The sequence below is a fragment of the Micromys minutus genome (genome assembly GCF_963924665.1).
Source record: "Micromys minutus genome assembly, chromosome: X".
Lineage (NCBI taxonomy): Eukaryota > Metazoa > Chordata > Mammalia > Rodentia > Muridae > Micromys > Micromys minutus.
This window is the reverse complement of record NC_137970.1, coordinates 48,156,987-48,175,687: the sequence shown is the minus strand read 5'-3', so window position 1 is coordinate 48,175,687 and position 18,701 is coordinate 48,156,987. Positions and strand designations below refer to the sequence as shown.

Here is an 18,701-nt window from a genome sequence, read left to right as displayed (position 1 = left end):
CATATCAAAGGAAAAGCTCACCATTGTGCCACAGACTTGGCAAACATAGAGGGCGGAGCAGTGAGCAACAGAGCACTGAGTGATAGATAACTAGTCTTTTTCCTGATTGGTTCAAAGGTGAGGAGGGGCGTGGACAGGCGCATGGGTAGGTCTGTTCAGAGTAACAAGTTACAGAGACAACTGGATCTGTGTTGTCTAGATAAAGTAGATGTCAGGCAGAACGCTTGTTGGGGGAACCTTAACCTTGTGGTCACGAAGCTAACAAGAATGGGTTGTTTGTCCATGGCCTTGACTCCTTTCTGGTTGACCTGTTGGTACTTTCGCAATTCACGGGGTGTTAGCACTGAAGGACAAGTTGGAGCCAGGAGGGAGCCCTGTGTAGGCCAGAAGTACAGGCAAAGGGGAGGAGCCACAAGCAAAGTCAGCGTTTGTACTAAAACTAGCCTGCTCTCCACCACTCACATTTGCACCACAAATGCAAAGCATTAACTGCATCTTGGGGTGGGGGTTGTATCACCAGTCCTTGACTATATCGAAGCTACTCTAACAGAGCTACCTGCCACTAAAAACTGGAGCTGGAGGGAAACGGGGATGTAAATAGCTTGAAGCAGAGACTGACTACCTGGGGCCAATTGATTTCCCTCCAACTTACTGTGTACGCTACCTATAGAGATTACTTACTCTGGTAGCAACTTGCCGGAGAACCTCCCCGAAAGGGGTTTCTCCCCAACTCTCCCCAGCCTCACAGGCAGCAGCACATGTACCCAGGGAAGAGAGTTGCTGTTTATGATGTTAAGGATAGAGGAAGGCTAAGTGTTAGAAAGATACTTGGTGTTGTGCTGATCAATGACTAGTAGATTCCCCCCCCCCCCAATAATCTGGTTTCTTTAGGACTAGGTCCACTCCTGCAAACACTGAATGGACACTCCCAGGCCTAAGTCTTTTCTATGACTGTGAAGTCTCTGCCCCAAACCCTCTTGTGCTAATGGGCTTCTGAGGGTCATAGTGATGCAGAAATGTTCTAAACATCCCAGGCCCACAGAGTTTTGCAGAGGAAAGCAAGGGTTCAGGCAACTGAAACCACCTCAAGCAGTCTAAGCATTCAGTTTTACAATCTTTTGGGGGACACCTCCAGAGGTAGCAAGGTGAGGGGAGAGGCAAAACCCATGAGAAGGAACAAACAAGACACTTCCCATAAAACCAGCAAAAGTAGCAAGCCCTGTACAGAGACCCATATGCTCATACGTTCAACAATTTACAATGGTTCTGAGGAGCAGAGCCAGGGAGCCTTTTGCTTCTCTTAGACAAAATCGTGGACATCTGCTCCTTCATTCCCCACAGAGGCAAATGCCTCTGTCTTTTGGAATTCTGAGTTCAGGTCAGCTGTGATACCAAGGCCTATAAACTAAGGCCAAGACTGAAGTCCAGATCTCACTATGTAGCCCCGGCAGCCTGGAGCTAGCTATATAGATCAGGCTGGCCTCAACCTCACAGAGATCTGCCTGGCTCCATCTTCTGGGTGATGGGATTACAACTGTATACCACATTCCTGCCTGACTCTTCTTTAAGTTCAGTCAAAACTTAAGAAACTTGGTTAAGATCTTCATATCAAATGTTTTAAACACTTCCAAAACAACTAGAGATCCTCAGAACTGTCTCATTATTTAAGAGGCCTTTTTTTTTAAATTGGAGAGAGAAGTACTAGAAGACAGTTGGTGAGCTTGACCTATTTTCATTTGTCTAGAATTCAGAATTAGACCAACCCAACCAAGGATCTCAGCCTAGGGCTTCCATGCCATTAGCCCGAGTCTTCTCAGTGCTCAGTGGAGTTTAATTTCAGTTTCAGCCACGCTGTCTTGCTGGAGTGTGGGCAGTTGAGCTAAGAGCTTGATCCTCATTGATAAGGATTCTTAAGATGGAGAGCTGCTTGTCTCTGGCCTCTTGCTGTATCCTCCAAGAGACCGAGTAAGGAATCTGGTAGGGAAGGGGTGCAGGGGGCAGGGGTACAGGAGGAAGGGAGGGTCAGGGAACTAGTTTTTGTCTTTTTTTTGTTGTTTTGTTTTTTGTTTTTTGTTTTTTTTTTGTTTTTTTTTGCAAAGCATGCTACAAGTTCATTTCCTTTTGGCCTCTGGGGACCAGAAGACTGTGAACTTTCTAACACAGGCCAGCAGGGTCTCTGCTCAGTGTCTTGCCTGTCTTATCCCTAGCCCCTCAGAAATCAGGTATATGGAAGTCAGGAGCTCTTGCTCTGCTTACAAAATTGAGTTGTCAACAACAGCAGTACCTGTAGACTTTGGAAAAGAAGGGGTAGTTGTGGTTGTTCTGGAAGTCTTTCCAAATTCTATTGATCTCAGCTCCTCTGCTGTCCTCCACTGCGGCTAACCGAAAGTTGACCAAATGGCAGTACCTAGATGGCAAAAAGTAGCCCTTTTGTATTCTGGGCCATAGCAAGGCTGCCTTTTTGATTTTGAGTAGATCTTTTCTTCAGTGTACAGGTTCTCGATTTTTGAAAGAGTCAGACTTCCTTTAAACAAAACCCAAGCAAGCACAAAAATGCACAATTGGAATGGAATGATACCGGGACAAAATACACTTACTTTCTACTCCTGGAGCCTTCGCTGATGCCAGGCCTTCACCTACATACTTCTGTAATGAATGTTACATGCAAGTGAAATGAGAGTTCTTGGAGTATTCAGCATGAGTTGGGCACAGATCCTGGCTACCCATGTTGACAGACACTTGAAAGACCTCAAGGCGCGCATGCGAGTTACCTTGGCTAGACGTGAGTGAACAAATGTCCCATTCATTTGCTGAGCTTGGTTCAGTCAGCACCACCCTGTCCCATCTTTTCTAGCTAATGGGGGGGCAGGTCCTAGAAGTTTATTAAAACTCATCACCCTGATCTCCGCATAGACAATCAAACTGAAAAAGGCATGAAGTTTTGGAAGAGTCACATTCATATTTTGCACCACAAAAGCCATCCAATCAACCCCATGCCGTAATTAGTGCATGCCTGCAGAACTCTCTCTGGAGGAAAGTAACACTGTGGTTGAGGATGCTTCGGTGTCTTTCTGTGTCTTCACATAGGGCCATCGGGGCCTCTTCAAGAGAGTAAATAATCAGCAGTGGAATTGTACCCTCTGTCCCCAGGCCTGGTTTTGGAAGTCCCCAATCTGTTCTCCCTACTTGTGCCTCTCAGTGACAGGAGCCAATGGACAACGGAGCTAAGACGTTGAGAAAATGGTACACAGGCTCTCCAATCCGAGGCTCTCAGTGCACAGTGCCGGGAGATGAGAAGTCGGACTCCAATGTTCAGTCATGGCAAGAATGAAGAATGGAAATGCGGACAGTCTGAAGCCTATTCGAGTGCCCAGTGAGCTCCACTGTCGAGTTGTCCTCTCTGCTGTCCAGAGTGTGAGTTAATGTCAAAGACAATGATTCTTTTGTCATTCCTGTGGTAAATTCCTTTCTAAAGCCCTCCGTCTTCCTCCTTCTCTACTCAGGTCTAGTAAGTAGGAAGCAGGGCTTAGGTACTGGGGTTGTCAGTGGGTTCGTAGTCTTTTGAGAACTGTGCAATAATTCTTCGAGCCAGGGGGTTAGTGGTCTTCAGCAGCTCAGCCGCTGAGGGGCGGGTCCTGGGAGTTGCCTTACTTCCTTTCTTCTGGAGCAAGGCCTTGAACTCATCATTTCTACCAGCATCTAGGCAGGCACTGCCACTTGGCCCTGGGGCGGCAGCAGACTCACCGGTGGGAGAATCAGCTGTATTCTTCACTGGGGAATGGGAGCTGGGTCTGCTTCCCGTGAAGCCCTCCCCGGTCTCTTTCCAGCCCAGGAGCTTTCTTTTGGACCTAAATGAGAGAAAGATTCATCTGAGGCAATTCAGGGAATTCAGGGAACAGAAAGCCAGCAAAGCTTTGAAAACCTGCCAGCTAGGGATGTGCTCAACAGTATGCATATGACAGCCTTGTGCGTTACTTCCCAGGTCCCTTGCAGGGCCCTCGGTTCTCCACATGCTCTTCAATGCCGACAACTGGAGACGATTGCCCTAAGCTACAGGTTCAGTCCTTATTCATTCTGAGATCAAGAACAAACTTAAAAGAGTCAAGGCCAGTAGCTCAGTGGCCGAATCAAGACAGCTAGAGGTTTTTGACTCCATACCAGTAATTGGGCTCATAGACCCCTGTGTCATGCCCCTATGCCCACCTCTGTTCCCCCTCTGCAGAAGTCCCTGCTTTCATATACTGCCCAGTGCTCTATGTTGCCCTGAGACAGAATTCTGTGGTACAAGGAATTCTGTGAAGGGTTAAATGTCTCTGACTGCAGACAGAGCTGTGAGGGAGCAGATGGAGACACAATAGGCCAAGCAGTTGCTAGGAGACGAGGGGCCTCTCTCAGCACCTGGTCCTCCCCTCCTCCGCTTCACCCAAAGACATCAGTGAATTTGAGATGTGAGGCCCCAGACTGTGCTCACAAATGTAGGTACCTGGACTTAATCTTCACTTGCAATTCTAATGGCTGCTCAGAGGCAGCAATTTTTCTTCAGGTAGAAAAGGGGAAAGCAATTGCAATTACAATGAAAGAAAATGATCCTGACCTGTGTATCACAGTAAATAAATCTTCAGTTGTGCGAGAAGCCACAAACACGTCATCATCCTCCTCCGCAATCCATTCGGCTGTTTTATCACTGATTAAACTTTTTTCTTCCACACAGGGTTCCACAGACCTCCCTAGGCAAAAGAACCAAAAGGAATGACTTTGACCACGATAGCTAGGACAAAGCCCATGTAATTTCAGTATTTCACTTGATATTCAAAGCAACTAGGAATAAACATCAGGGAAGAAGAAGCCTTTTGATGGCTCCATTTTTCAAGGAGGAACATGAAGTCCAAAAGGTTAATGATTTACCCCCAGGCTGTTCATTGTCCACATGGTGAAGACTGGTCCAGATCCCTGGTCTCATGTTTGCTTTTCATTAAAGCAGGTGGTCTGAGCATGTTTTCTTGTTTATTTGTTTATTTTTAAAAATTAGTGCTTTGGATGGAACTTGGGACCATGCAGACAGTAGATAAGCTCTCTGGCACTGAGCTATATTCCCCAGCCCCCCTTGTTATAAATACATAATTAAAAAAACTCAAGATACTGAGAGCAGGGTAAAGCAATTATCCTCACCCAGTGGGGGGCGGGGGATGGGACCTGTTTGAATCGGATGGAGCCTGTGGAGTCGAGGAAGCATATTTGAAAATAACCCGTGGTTTTGACATGCTCACTTGCTTTCGGCACAGTGATTAACTTACACTGAACGTCTAAATCAGCTTAAAGAAGGTCATGAGATTTTGATGTTCAGTATTAAGGGTTTAAAAATGATGAGAAACACATCATTGAGCCTTGAGGGCATTAATAAAAATAAGCAAATCACAAAGAAAGACAAATCTATGATTCCACTTAGCAACCAGAGCAGTTAAATCTATAGGCCTGAAAAGGAGAACCATGGTCATCAGGACAGCAGGGGAGGAGGGAGGAAAGGGAGAGTTGTTTCAAGGGTATAGACCTTCATTCTTAAGATAAAAGACATTCCGGAGAAGGGTAACTCAACATCAGTGGTCTTAACTGCTAATGAACTGCATAGCTAAAAATGGCTGAAATTAAGCCAGGGATGGTGACAGACATCTACAACCCCAGCACTTGAGAGGCTAACATAGAATTGTGACTTATAGGCCAAGCTAAGTAAGACAGTGAAACTCTGTCTCAAAAAGGAGGGGTTAGAGCCAGGAAGATGACTCAGTTGGTAAAGCATCTTCTATGCAAGCATGAAGACCCGAGTTCAGATCCCTGGCATTCATGTAAGAGCCAGACATCATTGTGTATGTCTGTGATCCTAGTGATCCATTTCTTGTTCTGTGGAGACAGGTGGATGCCCAGAACTTGCTGGCCAGCTAGTCTAGCCAATAAATAAGCTCTGGGTTCTTCTGTAAGAGACTCTGTCTCAAAAAATAAGGTAAAGAACGATAGCGGAACACACTCAAAGCAACCTGTGCCCTCCCTACCCCGAATGGTGAAAATGTAAGTGCTGTGTGCATCTTACAATTAAAACAAAAACCTACAGAAACAGCATCAACCAAAAAGGAGAATCATGAACTGGCCTAGTCTTAGAGGGAGAGGAAGAGTTAGAATGAAATCATCTAAGGAAGACTGTGCCCTTTCTTCTGGGAGACTCTGAAAGAGAATGCGGGTAATAACACAGCACATCTTTTCAGAATCCCGCAAGCCTTCCAGGACACTTGAACTTGGTATTACAGAATACTGGGTCCTGTGCATTCATCTAAATTTAGTGAGGCTAAAGAAAACTATTATCTGGTGAGCTGGACTCCTAGGGCAGAGACTGCATGTCTGGCTTGGCAGATGGAGGCTGGAAGTTCCAATGTGCTAATGTAATGCCTGAGACAAGGATAGATTGCCCAGACTTAGCCTTGGAGATCTGTCCTGGGTCAGTCCTGATCCCTAGGACAGTAAGGCCAAGCAGCAGTTCCTTTTCAGAGTTAACCCAAACGCTCTACATGTGCCTCTTCTGATTTGGTCATACTGCTTTTGCTCTGACTCTGAACTCCAGCCTCACCCTCATCCCTTGCTGCAACTGAAGGGAAAAGCCAAAAGCCAGCTTACTCACCTGGAGAGATGACCTCTTTTTCTCTGTCAATGTGAAGAGTCGAAGTCACCCTTTTACCAGGTGACTTCTGGTCATCACCAGTGGAGGGATTCTTGGCATCTTCCTCCAGGGTGATGATGGGGCTGAAAGGCAGCCTTGGCTCTGCCATGCAGGCATCCATTTGAGCTACAGGGGAGGTGAGAGGCAGGTAGAGCACACTGGGCTTTTTTGGTACTGGAGGTGGAATCTTGGTCATCTTTTTCTCAGCTTCTTCCTGGCTCTGAAGGCTGATTCTTTCAGGCAGGGCTCTCACCTTGGGGTCCACGTCTTCTACACTGGTCTGGGAAGGTTGCTGTGTTCCTGAGAAGAAAGCACCAGAGGAACTGGCAAGAGGTGAGAAGACAAGGCTGGAGGCTGCTGTTGACTCCCCAGGGCTCCTCCCAACGGGGAAGCTGGGTGACTTTGGTTTCCGCAACACTGTGTAGCTGTCTTGGGGGAGCGGCTTCATGTGTGGAATGGAGCTCCTTGGTGTCATAGCCATAGTAGGAGAAGTTAGTGGATACTCCCCAGGAAGAGAGGGTGGCCTGTGGACCAAACTTGGAGGCCTTCTGGCCAGTGGAGGTTTCTCAGCTATGGGAGGTTTCACTTTTCTCTCTGGCAAGGTGAAGACTTCTTCTGCTCCAGGTTCCTCTGTGTAATCTGGGCTCTCAATGTCATCTTCTGGCTCAGACTTGCTGACTGACCTCAGGCGAACAGAACGGAGGTCAGACTGAGTAACCATGGGCATGATCGGTTGGTTTGGACTAGTTTTCTGTGCTAGTTTGGCTCCAAAATTGGTATCGGAGTGATGGCGGCTCACCTTGGTTTTGCTTCTGATGGAGATACTCATCCCTGACAGATCCAGGGTGGTTGAAGAGGTCAATGGTAGGTCAAATGATAACCGTGACTTGCAGATTTTCTCCATTGGGGATGTTGGTGGCAGTGATGACTTCCTTTCTGGTACCACAGGACGAACTCGGACACTAGTGCTTGGAGGAGGTAAGTGGCCCAGGGTCAACGACATGGAGACAGTGGGTGTGGGTGTCTCTGACTGGCTGGAGTAACCACTGGAAGGGGACATGAGTCCAGTGGGCCTCCCAGGGGAGGCTACTTCCCTGGCTTCCACCTCAATGGAGAGCTGGGAGGGTGTAGTCGCTCTGGAGGTGGAAGGGGAGGCCAAAGACTCTGAGCTTCCCTGAACTTGAGTGCACTCAATGACTGTGGTGCCGGTGGCAGTGCTGGAGCTGGACAAGGATTGGTAGGTATCACCAGACTTCCAGTCAGTAAGATACCAGTGATGAGAGAACTGCGTACCTTCTGGATCTTTGAATGTTGGCACAGTTGGGTGACCTTGAGCATCTGGGTGAGGCGGGTGGTGCCCTTGGTGTTCCAACGAGAGGCAAAGGCTCCTGGGCCTCTGGTCCTTGGGCAGTACCAATTCGCCTTCTGGTGGGAGGGCTGGCTCATCTTTGACGAGCGAGACACTTCGCATGGGTGGAGAGGGCTTCTTTTTGGCCTTCTTGAGTGAAATACTTTTGGATCTTTGCCTTCTGTGCTGTGCCTCCTGCTCAGTGCTGAGGGCCGCAATGTTGTCGGTACTGTTACTGCCCTCGGAGCTTGTACTGGCATAAGGCAGGATACGGGCTTCACTGGCCTTCTGTTCTTCATCATAGTCCACTGAGGTAACACCCGAGTCTGTGGGCACAGACAGTGACCGCTCTCGGAACCTGTTGGTCCCACCTGGGCCCGTTTCCAGCCTTGAGGTACCACGGGCAAGAAGGCCAATCTTGGGAGGTCTTTCTGATATCTGTCTTCGTAGAGTCGGGTGCTCAGAGTAACTGGGTAGCCCAGTGCATCCTGCTGGATTATCACGGGTGACAAAGAGCGTGGCTGCCTCCTTAGGGACCAAAGGTGGGAGTGTGTTCAGAGGAACCCAAGAATTCCCCGAGGAAGGGTTTTTTCCATTTTCACTGACTTGATTGCCCTGGCTGCTGGCATTTGGGGTCATGTATGTGAAAGCATCTCCCTTCCAGGAAGCAGAGAACGTTGACTCTGTTGGTCCATTGCAAGAACTGGGGACACTGTACACCACTGCCATGTTCTCCATGCCAGGAGGGTCTGGGCCACTGCGTGCCTGGTGAGAGTCTCCAGGCTCACTAGAAGAGTGTCTCAGTCCTGGTGGCGAGGTGAGACTTGGGAATCGAGCTTCCTGCCCAACAGCAACTCTTCCCTGAACAACTTGTGGAGCTGAGTGGCCAGGCCTGATGTCTGAGGTGGCAGAGCGGGCCAGGCTGCTTGCGGGGATGCTGCTGTGACCTGGGGATGAAAGACACACATGAGTGGTACAGCAAGGGATCCCCAATCAGCTGTTTCATGACAAGAACATTAACTTTGTGCCAAGCACCATTTGCCAACAGAATTCCTTGGTTCTTCTCACAGATGAGGATGCGGGGGGGGAAGTTGGGTTCTTGCCCATCACCACACAGTGAGTCACAGGGTACCCTTGAATTGGCCAGATGGCTGCCAAAGGCTTTCCAGCTTTGATGACTCTTTTCAGAGTAGAAGTGTCACATAGGGCTACCTTGGGTTTTCCCCCATACTTTTTCCCTGGACTCATAAAAGAAGCTGACCTCAGGGTTTATCAGTCCTGAGGTGAGAAAAAAAGTTTCTAAACTGACTAAAGATCACAGTACCATGTGGCTCACAGTCGCAGCAGTGGATCTGGAGTTTTCCAGCATCTGTCACTTTTTACTTTTGAACATAAAAGACTTAGAATAACTCAAAGATGTGACCACATCATTCAGATATTTCAGTATCCAAAAATGTTCTCGCAATCACAGCTATGACTGTTAAAACATTACTATCATTACTACTTTACCAATATGATAATTCATAATAGTCAACATTTGTTGAATGTTGACTATATCCCAGGCACATGATAGGCAGACTACATAACTTTAGTTCCTTGTACTGTAACAGTGACTTGTATTATAGTCAACAGCAGATGACGAGTTGGGGGATGATTCCCCACTTTTATCTATTTGCCTAAATTTGGCATATATGTTAACATTTCTTTTTTTCTGAGATAAGACCTTATTATTAGTCCTCAGCTGGCCTAGAACTCATGGAGACCAAGCTGGTCTTAAACTGGAGACAATTCTCCTGCCTCTGCTACTGAGTGCTAGGATTAAAGGTGTGAATTTTATACCTAAATTACATTCCATTTGTAATGGCAAATAATAATGGATTATTTTTGTTCAGGATTTATTAGCCTGAGATACCTGCTCTCCAAACTCAACTGCTGGTCTTGCCAAAAGTCCTTAGTTACCATTTAATTAATTACTACATTGGCATTCTCAGGATATTCAAAGTCCCTCTCCCCAGAATTATTCCAGTACCCTACTGCCACAATGCCATTTGCATGGTAGGAGTAGTGGGAGGGGTAGGGGAAAAGATTTGAGGGGATCAACTATGTTGGGGTCACCTTGGTCTCGCTGAGAAAAGTTAGAGAATCCAATAATGGTCCGCCTCCGTCTCAGGGTGGACTTGGGGTTCACGGCTGTCTCTGTGTTAAACAACGAGTGTCGAAAACTTGCATGTCTATCAAACTGCTGCCCTGTAGTCAAAATAAAGACACTTGGGTGCATCCTGGTTTCTGTTTACAGTACAGTGGAAGCTGGACTGCAGTAGAGAGAAGGGATGATGGCAGTAGCAATGAACATGAATAGCATCCAGGCAGGCGACATTTCTTCCCCATCCCTCCCAATTTGGTGCTGGGTACATATACTTGGTTTACCTGAACTTCTTAGGTTTACCGGGGTGTGTTTTTTCAACTCTGGCTCCATAATAAAATAAATTGGGTAGCTTTTGAAATTCCATGACCTTAACTCCAGAACATTCAACTTTCTGGGAGGAGGGCCTAGGTAGAAGTTTTGCCTAGGGCTCCTTGGGATGTTCTTCAGATGCACAGGCAGGGGTGAGCATCACTGCTTGTGGAGTGGGAGTGATGGGCTGAGGCTAGATGTCATTTGATTGTGATCATTAAAGTTTCTCCTCTGGCGATGAGGAGAGCATCTAGAGCCTCTTATAGTCAAGGCAAATAATCTACCACTAGGATGGACTCTAGACTCCTGGGCATTGCTTTTGTGAGTCCAGCCTAGACTTGACCTCATCACCCTGCCTCTGCCTCCAGAGCGATACGATTACAAGTATGTTCTACCATGCCTAGAGTGACTATGATCTTTTCTCTAGGCCTTCACAGGGTCCAGGCGAAGATGGTATCTTCTACTGACCCCAACACTTAAGCAGCAGCCTGATAGCCTGTCCTACAGCCACCTGGCCACATACTACCAAAACGAGCAGTTTGTGTTGACTGAGCCCTATCTAGTTCTCTTAAAGTGCTGGCGTGGCCTTTACTTCTGGAATTTGTTGGAGCAAAGTCAGGGTGAGGTGGTCCATGGCTCTAGACAGGCAATTCCCCTCTCTGTCTCTCACTAAACAGCTAGTTGAACAGACCTTACCCCCGACCCAGCCACACCACTCTAGCCCCTTTCCAGCAAAAGGCTCCACAGGAGAAACTCAAGAACCGCCTGCAAGTGAGATAGCCATTTAGACAGAGCACATCAATGCTGTTTTGTGAATCTACATCATTGTTTGGCAAAATTCCCTAGGTTGTGAGCTCTATTCCCTGCCCCTCTTTTTCAAGATGACTCTAGGGGGCAGTGGATGAACCCATACCCAAGGAGCATGACCACACAGAGCCAGAGAGCTGTCCTCATTGTTTTTCCCAACTTGTTCCAACACAACAGGGGTCATACTAACTTCCAGGCATTCTCTTGTCCCTTCTGATTACTGAGGTCTTGCTTTCCTAAGGCCCCATGTCTTATTTCCTGACACAACTGGACCTTTTCTTTACAGCCACTGGAGTGGGGAGCAGGAGTTCCATGTGCCCGTAACCTAGAGACTGAGATAGTGCTGTCAACTTGCCGGGACCTAGAATCACCAGGAGATGTGCCTCTGGATGTGCCTGTGGGGATGGTCTTGATTAACTTAAACAAGAAAATCCAACCTAACTGTGGATGGGGCCATTCCTTGGGCAGGGGATCCTGGGCCCTACAGATGGAAAATGGGAACTGAGCAGCGGCAAGCACTCATTTGCTTCAGGACTGTGGACCCAATGTGACCAGCTACTTTTAAGCTCCAGCTGCCTTGGATGAACCTGATGAACTTTGATGCCTTGAATTGTGAACCAGTATATACTCTTTTTCTTGTGGTTCCTTTTGTCTATTATCATAGCAATAGGAAAAGAGACTAAGACAAATGCAAACGGTTTCTCACGACTCTCAAGGTCATCCTGGGCCCCCTTTTGGTCTTTCTGTCTTTTCCCTGTGTCTTTTGTGTTCCCTTCCCTTGTTATGCTACAATTAAACCACTGTGTACTCCGATTCCCCTCTCTTGTCTATTATTTGTATGTTGCAGACCCAGCTTTGGGTTTATAACATTATCTTTATGTGAAACAAACAAAATGTACAAACTTTGTTTCCATTTAAACTCCAAAGAACACCTAAGTTCAGCAAGATCATTTGGCACATCCTGCAAAGAAACCTTTGTTTGCTACCACATGGCATCCGTTCTATTGGCAGTGTGGATAGAGGAAGGAGAGGGAAGAGCAGCCACAGTCCCCTTTGGCAAGCTTCCACTCCCTGGGGAGTCATGACCTGGACAGTGCAGGGTGAGCCAGCAGCAGACAGAGTGGCCCTCCCTCCCCAGCACCCAGTGCATTTGGAGAGGATGGGCCGTTTGATGAAGGGAAGCAAACAGGTGGTGCTCAGCAACTCTACCGGAGATGTTGATTGGCACAAGGTCAGACTGTGTGGAGCAGGGCTGAAGCCAGCGCTTCTCCTTTAGGATGGGTAGAGGGAAGGGGCCATTCCAGGCAGTTTGCTTGTTGGCAGTAGACAGGCTCAGGCAGGCCTCGGGGGCCCTCACACCCTGGGTCGTGGTCTCATCCTTGCTCAGCTGCCATTTTGCAGGCTGTTGGGAGAGAGGGTGATGGAAAGGGTGTGCTTCTGAGTGGCGAGGAGCTGGTGCCCATAGGACGGCTGCTTAGGCAGAATGATTGGAAGCATCCTCTTGAAGGCAGGAAAGCATGGACAGGATGCCTGCGAGGCACCCACTGTGCAGGACCCTTCCCAATGGGACCTCACAGCAGCCCTGCTAGTGAGCGGTGATGAACAGCAGCTTCCAGGGGGTCACGGAAACAGTTCAAGATCCCCTTTTGGTGGGTGCACGCTGGCTCTCCCAGGTTGGGGCAGAGGCAACTCACCATCAATACAAACTCTAGTCGCTTGGCAGACTGGGACCTTGGACTGGGAGTAGGCTCAGGGGCCTCATCAGAAGAGCGGAAGGTCTGCCCCAGAAGTCTGGCCTCTGAATACTGTTCCTCATATTCTTCTGAAAAACAGCATAGTGGAGACACACTCTAGGGAACCTCAGCCAAGTGCCAGGCTGGGGGGAGGACCATGAGCCAGTCTCCTGCACTAAGCTACCCACTCTGACTTGATTGCTTCTTTGAGCTATTTTCTGGCCATTGGATTCAGAAATGGAAAAGGGCTTGGTTTCCAGGACCATGAGGATAGAAGAGGAGTGGTCCCCACCTTAAGTGCTCAACCTGGAGCCAACACTCAGGATGTAGACATCCTTTGCTAAAGTTCCATTCTCTGAGGCTCTGCAGTTCTTCAGATGTTCTGTAGCGCTACCCAGGAACAGTGTGCATAAGGGAAGAGAGCCACACTGAGAAGTCCAGTCTGGAACCCTGTCTTGGACTTTAAGAACTTACGTTTGCTTTATTTTGTTTGGGACCAAGTTTTGCATGTAGCTCAGGCTGGCCTCAGAACTCAAGATCCTCAGTCTCTTGAGTGCTGGAATTACATACAGGCTTGTGCCACCATATGTGGCCACAAGAATTCATACTTGATGTTCTCTGGATCTGGTTCCACTGTGGGTGGGGTCAGATCTAGAGAGACTAAAAGTAAGAAAACCGAAGGTGGTGACATAGAAGACAGCAACGTTCACCAACACATGATGAAGGAAGTATGTGTAAGATTTAAATGAGCTTGACCAAAGCCATGGCTTAGATGAAATGCAGCAAGTGAGAGCTCAGAAGGAACATCCTCTGTGCCTCTGAACAGACTCCGAATCTGGTACTGAGGCCTGCTCTCAGGCCTGATTCTCTGCAGCTATATCTCTTTGCTCAGACTCCGTCTTCAGAAGCCCTTCCAGGTGCTATTCAGTCTTAGGTAAGACAGCCAAAGAGCACTCCTCTCTTTGAACTGTGGCCCCTGGGGCATGTCAGAAGTTTTTCTTTGGAGATGGAGTGTGTCTCTCTCTGAGTTTCTGCTTACTGGTCTTAATTCTGCCGACGCTAAACTAACACATTTACTCCCCTCCCCCCTCCTGCATGACTCTTCCTTGTTGGACACAGGACTCATGGCTATCTCTTAGCATCTTGCTTCTCTAAGGTCACTACTGCCCTTTGCCGAGAGTTGGGGATTTCAGCTGCATCCCAGTTGGGAGGCCCATCAGGGGTTTTCTATCCTGCACTGGGGTTAATATATGCTGGCATGGAGAAATAAGAACTGTTAAGATCTTTTGTACATTTAGTATCTATCAGGCACCTCCCGGGGGGACCAGCCCCGTGCCCTGTGTTTCTGAAAAACTCAAGTAGTAAGAGAAACGCAGAGGTAGCAAGAGATGGCTTTTTTATTTATTTGTTTGCTTGTTTGCTTGCTTGTTTGTTATTTTTGGTGGTGCTGGACATAGAATCTTGGGCCTTGCACATGCTACCACTATACCACTAAGCGACATTGAGGATGTGATTCTATGGCGGAGCTCATTGCGTCTGTCTGGGAGGTTATTACAAGAATAGAGTGTGGGATAGAGTGTGGGGAGACCAGTTGAGGAGACCCCTTTGTTTTCTGGTGCCAGAATTCCAAGGCATGGGTAATATAACAGGAGGGCTGGAAGTCCCTACTGAGGGAGATTCCCATTTCCCTTTCTGTGAATTGCTTGACCACTAAACTGTCTTTAGCCTGTATCCTTCTTGAGAGAGAGAGAGAGAGAGAGAGAGAGAGAGAGAGAGAGAGAGAGAGAGAGAGAGAGAGCAATAGCCCTGGAAACAGAATCTCAGCATCATCAGTGTGGAAGGTGAAAAGAGAGATGGTTTGGAACTGTTTTTCTTTCTTTTGCAGCTCCCTGTTTCTTCTTTGCCTCCCTCCTGCTGCGCAGCCGCCTCTAGGCAGCCCCCCCCCCCGCCCTCGCAGTACCTTGCAACAGGCTCTGGAGATTGAGCTGCGCCTCGCGAAGCAGTTCCTCTACACTCGGGGGCCTGCCCGAGGAGAGGAACACGTTCACTGGCTGTCGCCATGACGACCTCGAGTGGGCAGTCGCTGTCGCATTTTCCCGACCCGAGTTAACTGCAGCTAGGGAAGGAGAGAGTGAGTGAGAGCGCAGCCGCGGGAGCCAGTGGGCTCCCTCAGTTCCCGAAGGCCCGCCCCTGCGGGGGGCGCGCGTGGCTGAGCTTAAAAGGCGAGGGATCGCTGTCTGCAAGGTTTTTCCTCGACAGATCCTGCCGCAGTCCCTTCTCTCCTACTCTGCCTGCCTCTGTCGGCGTCACCTCTGCCAGCGTCTCGTCCGTCTCCTGCGCCTGCTGCCTCCAGGTCCCGAGCTGCTGCCTGCCCTCTCCGACCCCTGCCACGAGGTAACGCGTCCCGGACCGAGCCCCTGTGGGTGTGGCCCGGCCTCGCTTGCGCCGGGTTGCCCTGTCGCCGCACTTTGGTCTCCTCCCACGCCCACCTCCGCATTTCTGCTTCCTCCCGCAGTCCCCATAACTCCCAACCCCCAAGTGCCCGGCACTCAAAGCCCCGGGAACTTGTCACAATGTCAGAGGCGGCGGGAAATCTCAATAGCCTCCGCTTGGCGAATGTGGCCCTGCGAGAGGAGTTAAATGCCCTCCGAGGAGAGAATGTCCAACTGGGCCTGCAGCTCGGAAGAGCCTTGGCCGAGGTTAATTCCTTGCGGGGCAATGTCTCGAGCTACATCCGCTGGCCGGTGCCCATAGTGCCGGTCCTTGCTGAGGAGAACTTTGAGTTCCTGCTCAATGAGACCGATCCCACTCCCGAGGAGGAGGAGGAGGAGGAGGAAGAGGAGGAGGAGGTGCCTTTCCTGTGCTGGCCTCCTCCACGCACAGATCCCGAGTATGTCTCAGATGATCTTTTGATTAATGTGGTCCAGGATTATTCCAACCCCGACGGGTCCAGTGACCCTCCTCTGTCACCCAGCCTGTCCCAGCCAGAACTGCACTCCCCCATGCCAAAGGAGCCAACCTTAGAGTTCCTTCTGCCACCGCTGGAGCGACCAGACATAGAACCCTTTTCAGGCGACCCAGTCTACCTGGCTGAATTTCTGATGCAGCTAGAGACTTTCATAGCCGATCACGAGGATCACTTCCCTGGGGGAGCAGAACGGGTGGCTTTTCTGATCTCCTTTTTCACAGGGGAAGCAAGAGAATGGGCTATCTCAGTCACCCAGGAAGGAAGCTCCCTGCATGCTAACTTCCCGCGCTTCCTTGATGAAATCCGTAAGGAATTCTGTGGCCCCATCCCCTCACGCGTGGCTAAAAAGGCCATACGCAAGCTCAAGCAGGGAAACTGTACCCTGGGCAGCTATGCAGATGCTTTTCAGTTCTTGGCTCAGTTCTTGTCTTGGGATGACTGTCGCCTCCAAAACCAATTTCTCAAAGGCTTGTCAGAGTTTTTCAGAAAGGAACTCTTATGGTCCACTGAAATGGCAGACCTGGATGAGCTGATTCTGGAGTGTGTCGAGATAGAAAGGAAAGTGCGTGTTCCCAAGCCAGCTTCGCTCCCTGGAGTTCAAAATAGCTGCTGCCCTTTTGCACTAATTCCTAATGAGGATGAAAATGAAGGTGTGGAGTTCTACAGTGAAAATGAGGGTGAGGGAGAAGAGGCAGGCGGGCATGGGCTTTATCTGAAGGACCAGAGGAAGCACATGAAGGCTTTCCCACAAGAGATGAGGGAGGAAGAGGAGGACATGAGGAAAGAGGAAGAAGAGATGGAGGATGAGGAAGATGAGGATGAGGATTATGAAGATGAGGATGATGAAGATGACGACGACGAGGAGGATGAAGACGAGGAGGACGAGGAGGAGGAAGATAAGGAGGAGGAGATGATGAAGAATGAGGATAGTGATGAAAATAAATATGAAGAAGATGAAGTTGTAGTTAGGGTCCTGGAGTCAGAACAGGAGCAGGGGAGCGAGGTGATAGGGCACGAGCATGTGTATGTGCATGAGCACATACATGCACATATGCATGCACTTGCTGCCCACCACCATAGCCTACATGGGGAGCTGATGGTGGTGGATGAGCCTGTCCTTGTTGACACTTCAACCCAGACCGTTAGCTCTGCGATAGGCTACCATGCGGAAAACTACCTGGGCGGATCACCTTCCATAGTGCACTCTAGCAGACAGAGGAACCAGAATCGAGTCCCACTTCTGGAGGGCCTTTCAGGCACCAATCCTTCCTTCTACAGCTCACCACCACTGATTCGCCATGCAGGTCGCTTGGGGCAACGCCACATGCGAAGACGCCCCTCCGTGCTCTTCTGCCTCACTCCTAGGCAGGGGGGCCACCGAGCTACTCAAGGCCGAATTCGAGTGTGAATACTGGGGTGAGTTGGCCACGGGAACACACCCTTCCACTGCTTCCCTTGCTCTGCTATTGCTGCTGTACGTGCCCCATCTACTGACCAGTCCGTACGAAAGCTCCAGACCGGAAGAACCCAAGGAAGACCTGCAGAATTCCAGATAGTTTTGCAGTCACAACCAGAGAGTGAGATGTGCCCAACCAGGGCCGTCTAGGAAAGGAGAGGTCAGTATTCACAGTCCTCTTGACATATACTGTGTTCAGTCCTCACACAAGTTGCAAAGCAAGTCTCTGTTCTTGTAAATGGCACTGGTCACCTTTGTCTTCTCTAGTTGTCCCCAATCTTTGCCTCTCCTGTGCTTCTTTGCCCTGTGTTCTACAGTGTTATCCTGACTTTACCCAATGCCTGAGTGATCTGCCCCAATCAAGGATCTAAAGGCATTAGATCGAAACTCTTAATGCCACTGAGGCCACTTACTAGACAGCGAGCAGGATGACACCAAGAAATATACACTTGCCATATTTCCAGCAGAAGGGCCTGAAAGGGGAACCTACACCTAGCACAGTGAGAATATGCAAAGCCACACACGCAGTGGACAGCTCGGCTGAGATTGACTCTCTTTGGCTGATGGTGGCATGCGGACTTCACTTTGAATGCTGGGGTTTACCTTTCCTCAGACTCCTGCCTCAGGACCCTTGACCAGGGGAAGGGGAGGCAGAGGTGGCAGTTTCACGTCCTAAGGAGTGAATCTTGCTTTAGGAACAGGGCTCTCTTTCCTGGCTAGGCTCTGGACTGCAGCCTCAGCCAGAGGCCTCTGAGGAGACTGTGTCCTCAAGGTTGTGGAGGTGGCCTTGCTGGCCTACTCTTTCAAGCCCCTCTGACTCAAAAGAGTCTTCAGTTCTGAAAGGAGAAAACAGGTCAGGCTCTGCAGATACTGGACTCATTGCAACACTGCCGCCCAACACCCCCCATGGCTCTCACATGAGGGGCAAATCTCTCCCAGGCCTGTTGTTGAACTCCAGTTAACCAGTGTGGCTTAAAGGGTGACTGCCTCCTACACACTCCAGGGGCTTCTTGGGCACAAATTCAGGTGCCCCTAGTAAGAGACCTGCGGTTCAATTTTGGGTCCAGAAAATCCTGCTTCTGCAGTAGAAAGTACACATGTATTATGTCAGTCTGGCCACAAAATGGCAGCCTGGTTCACTGCTGGCCCAGCTTGTTCCTGGACATTGAACTTGCTGCACAGTGCCTAGCAGCTGGGCAAAGTGGAGCCCAATTGTCTGTGGTCAGCAGGA

General features: G+C 49.2%; 2 protein-coding genes across 9 annotated transcripts in view; one reads left to right on the top strand and one right to left on the bottom strand.

Moving 5' to 3' along the window:
* Positions 1-3,386: 3,386 nt before the first annotated feature.
* Positions 3,387-18,701, bottom strand: part of NHSL2 (NHS like 2) — a gene marked incomplete at its 5' end in the record, with an annotated part of 228,837 nt that continues 213,522 nt past the window's right edge. For 3 of the 8 annotated variants that reach the window (XM_080910895.1, XM_080910896.1, XM_080910897.1), the window contains 7 exons: positions 3,387-3,848; positions 4,595-4,727; positions 6,665-8,998; positions 10,167-10,298; positions 12,523-12,715; positions 13,008-13,135; positions 15,007-15,162. In XM_080910895.1, coding sequence (XP_080767021.1) covers positions 3,527-3,848; positions 4,595-4,727; positions 6,665-8,998; positions 10,167-10,298; positions 12,523-12,715; positions 13,008-13,135; positions 15,007-15,162 — 3,398 coding nt within the window. In that variant the 3' untranslated portion in view covers positions 3,387-3,526. The remainder of the gene's footprint in view (positions 3,849-4,594; positions 4,728-6,664; positions 8,999-10,166; positions 10,299-12,522; positions 12,716-13,007; positions 13,136-15,006; positions 15,163-18,701) is intronic. The other 5 variants (XM_080910898.1, XM_080910900.1, XM_080910901.1 and 2 more) reach the window with 2 other exon arrangements.
* Positions 15,620-17,826, top strand: RTL5 (retrotransposon Gag like 5; the record flags this gene model as incomplete). Its single annotated transcript, XM_080910904.1, has 1 exon — positions 15,620-17,826. The coding sequence occupies one exon, from the start codon at positions 15,620-15,622 to the stop codon at positions 17,420-17,422; it is 1,803 nt and encodes a 600-aa protein (XP_080767030.1). The 3' UTR covers positions 17,423-17,826.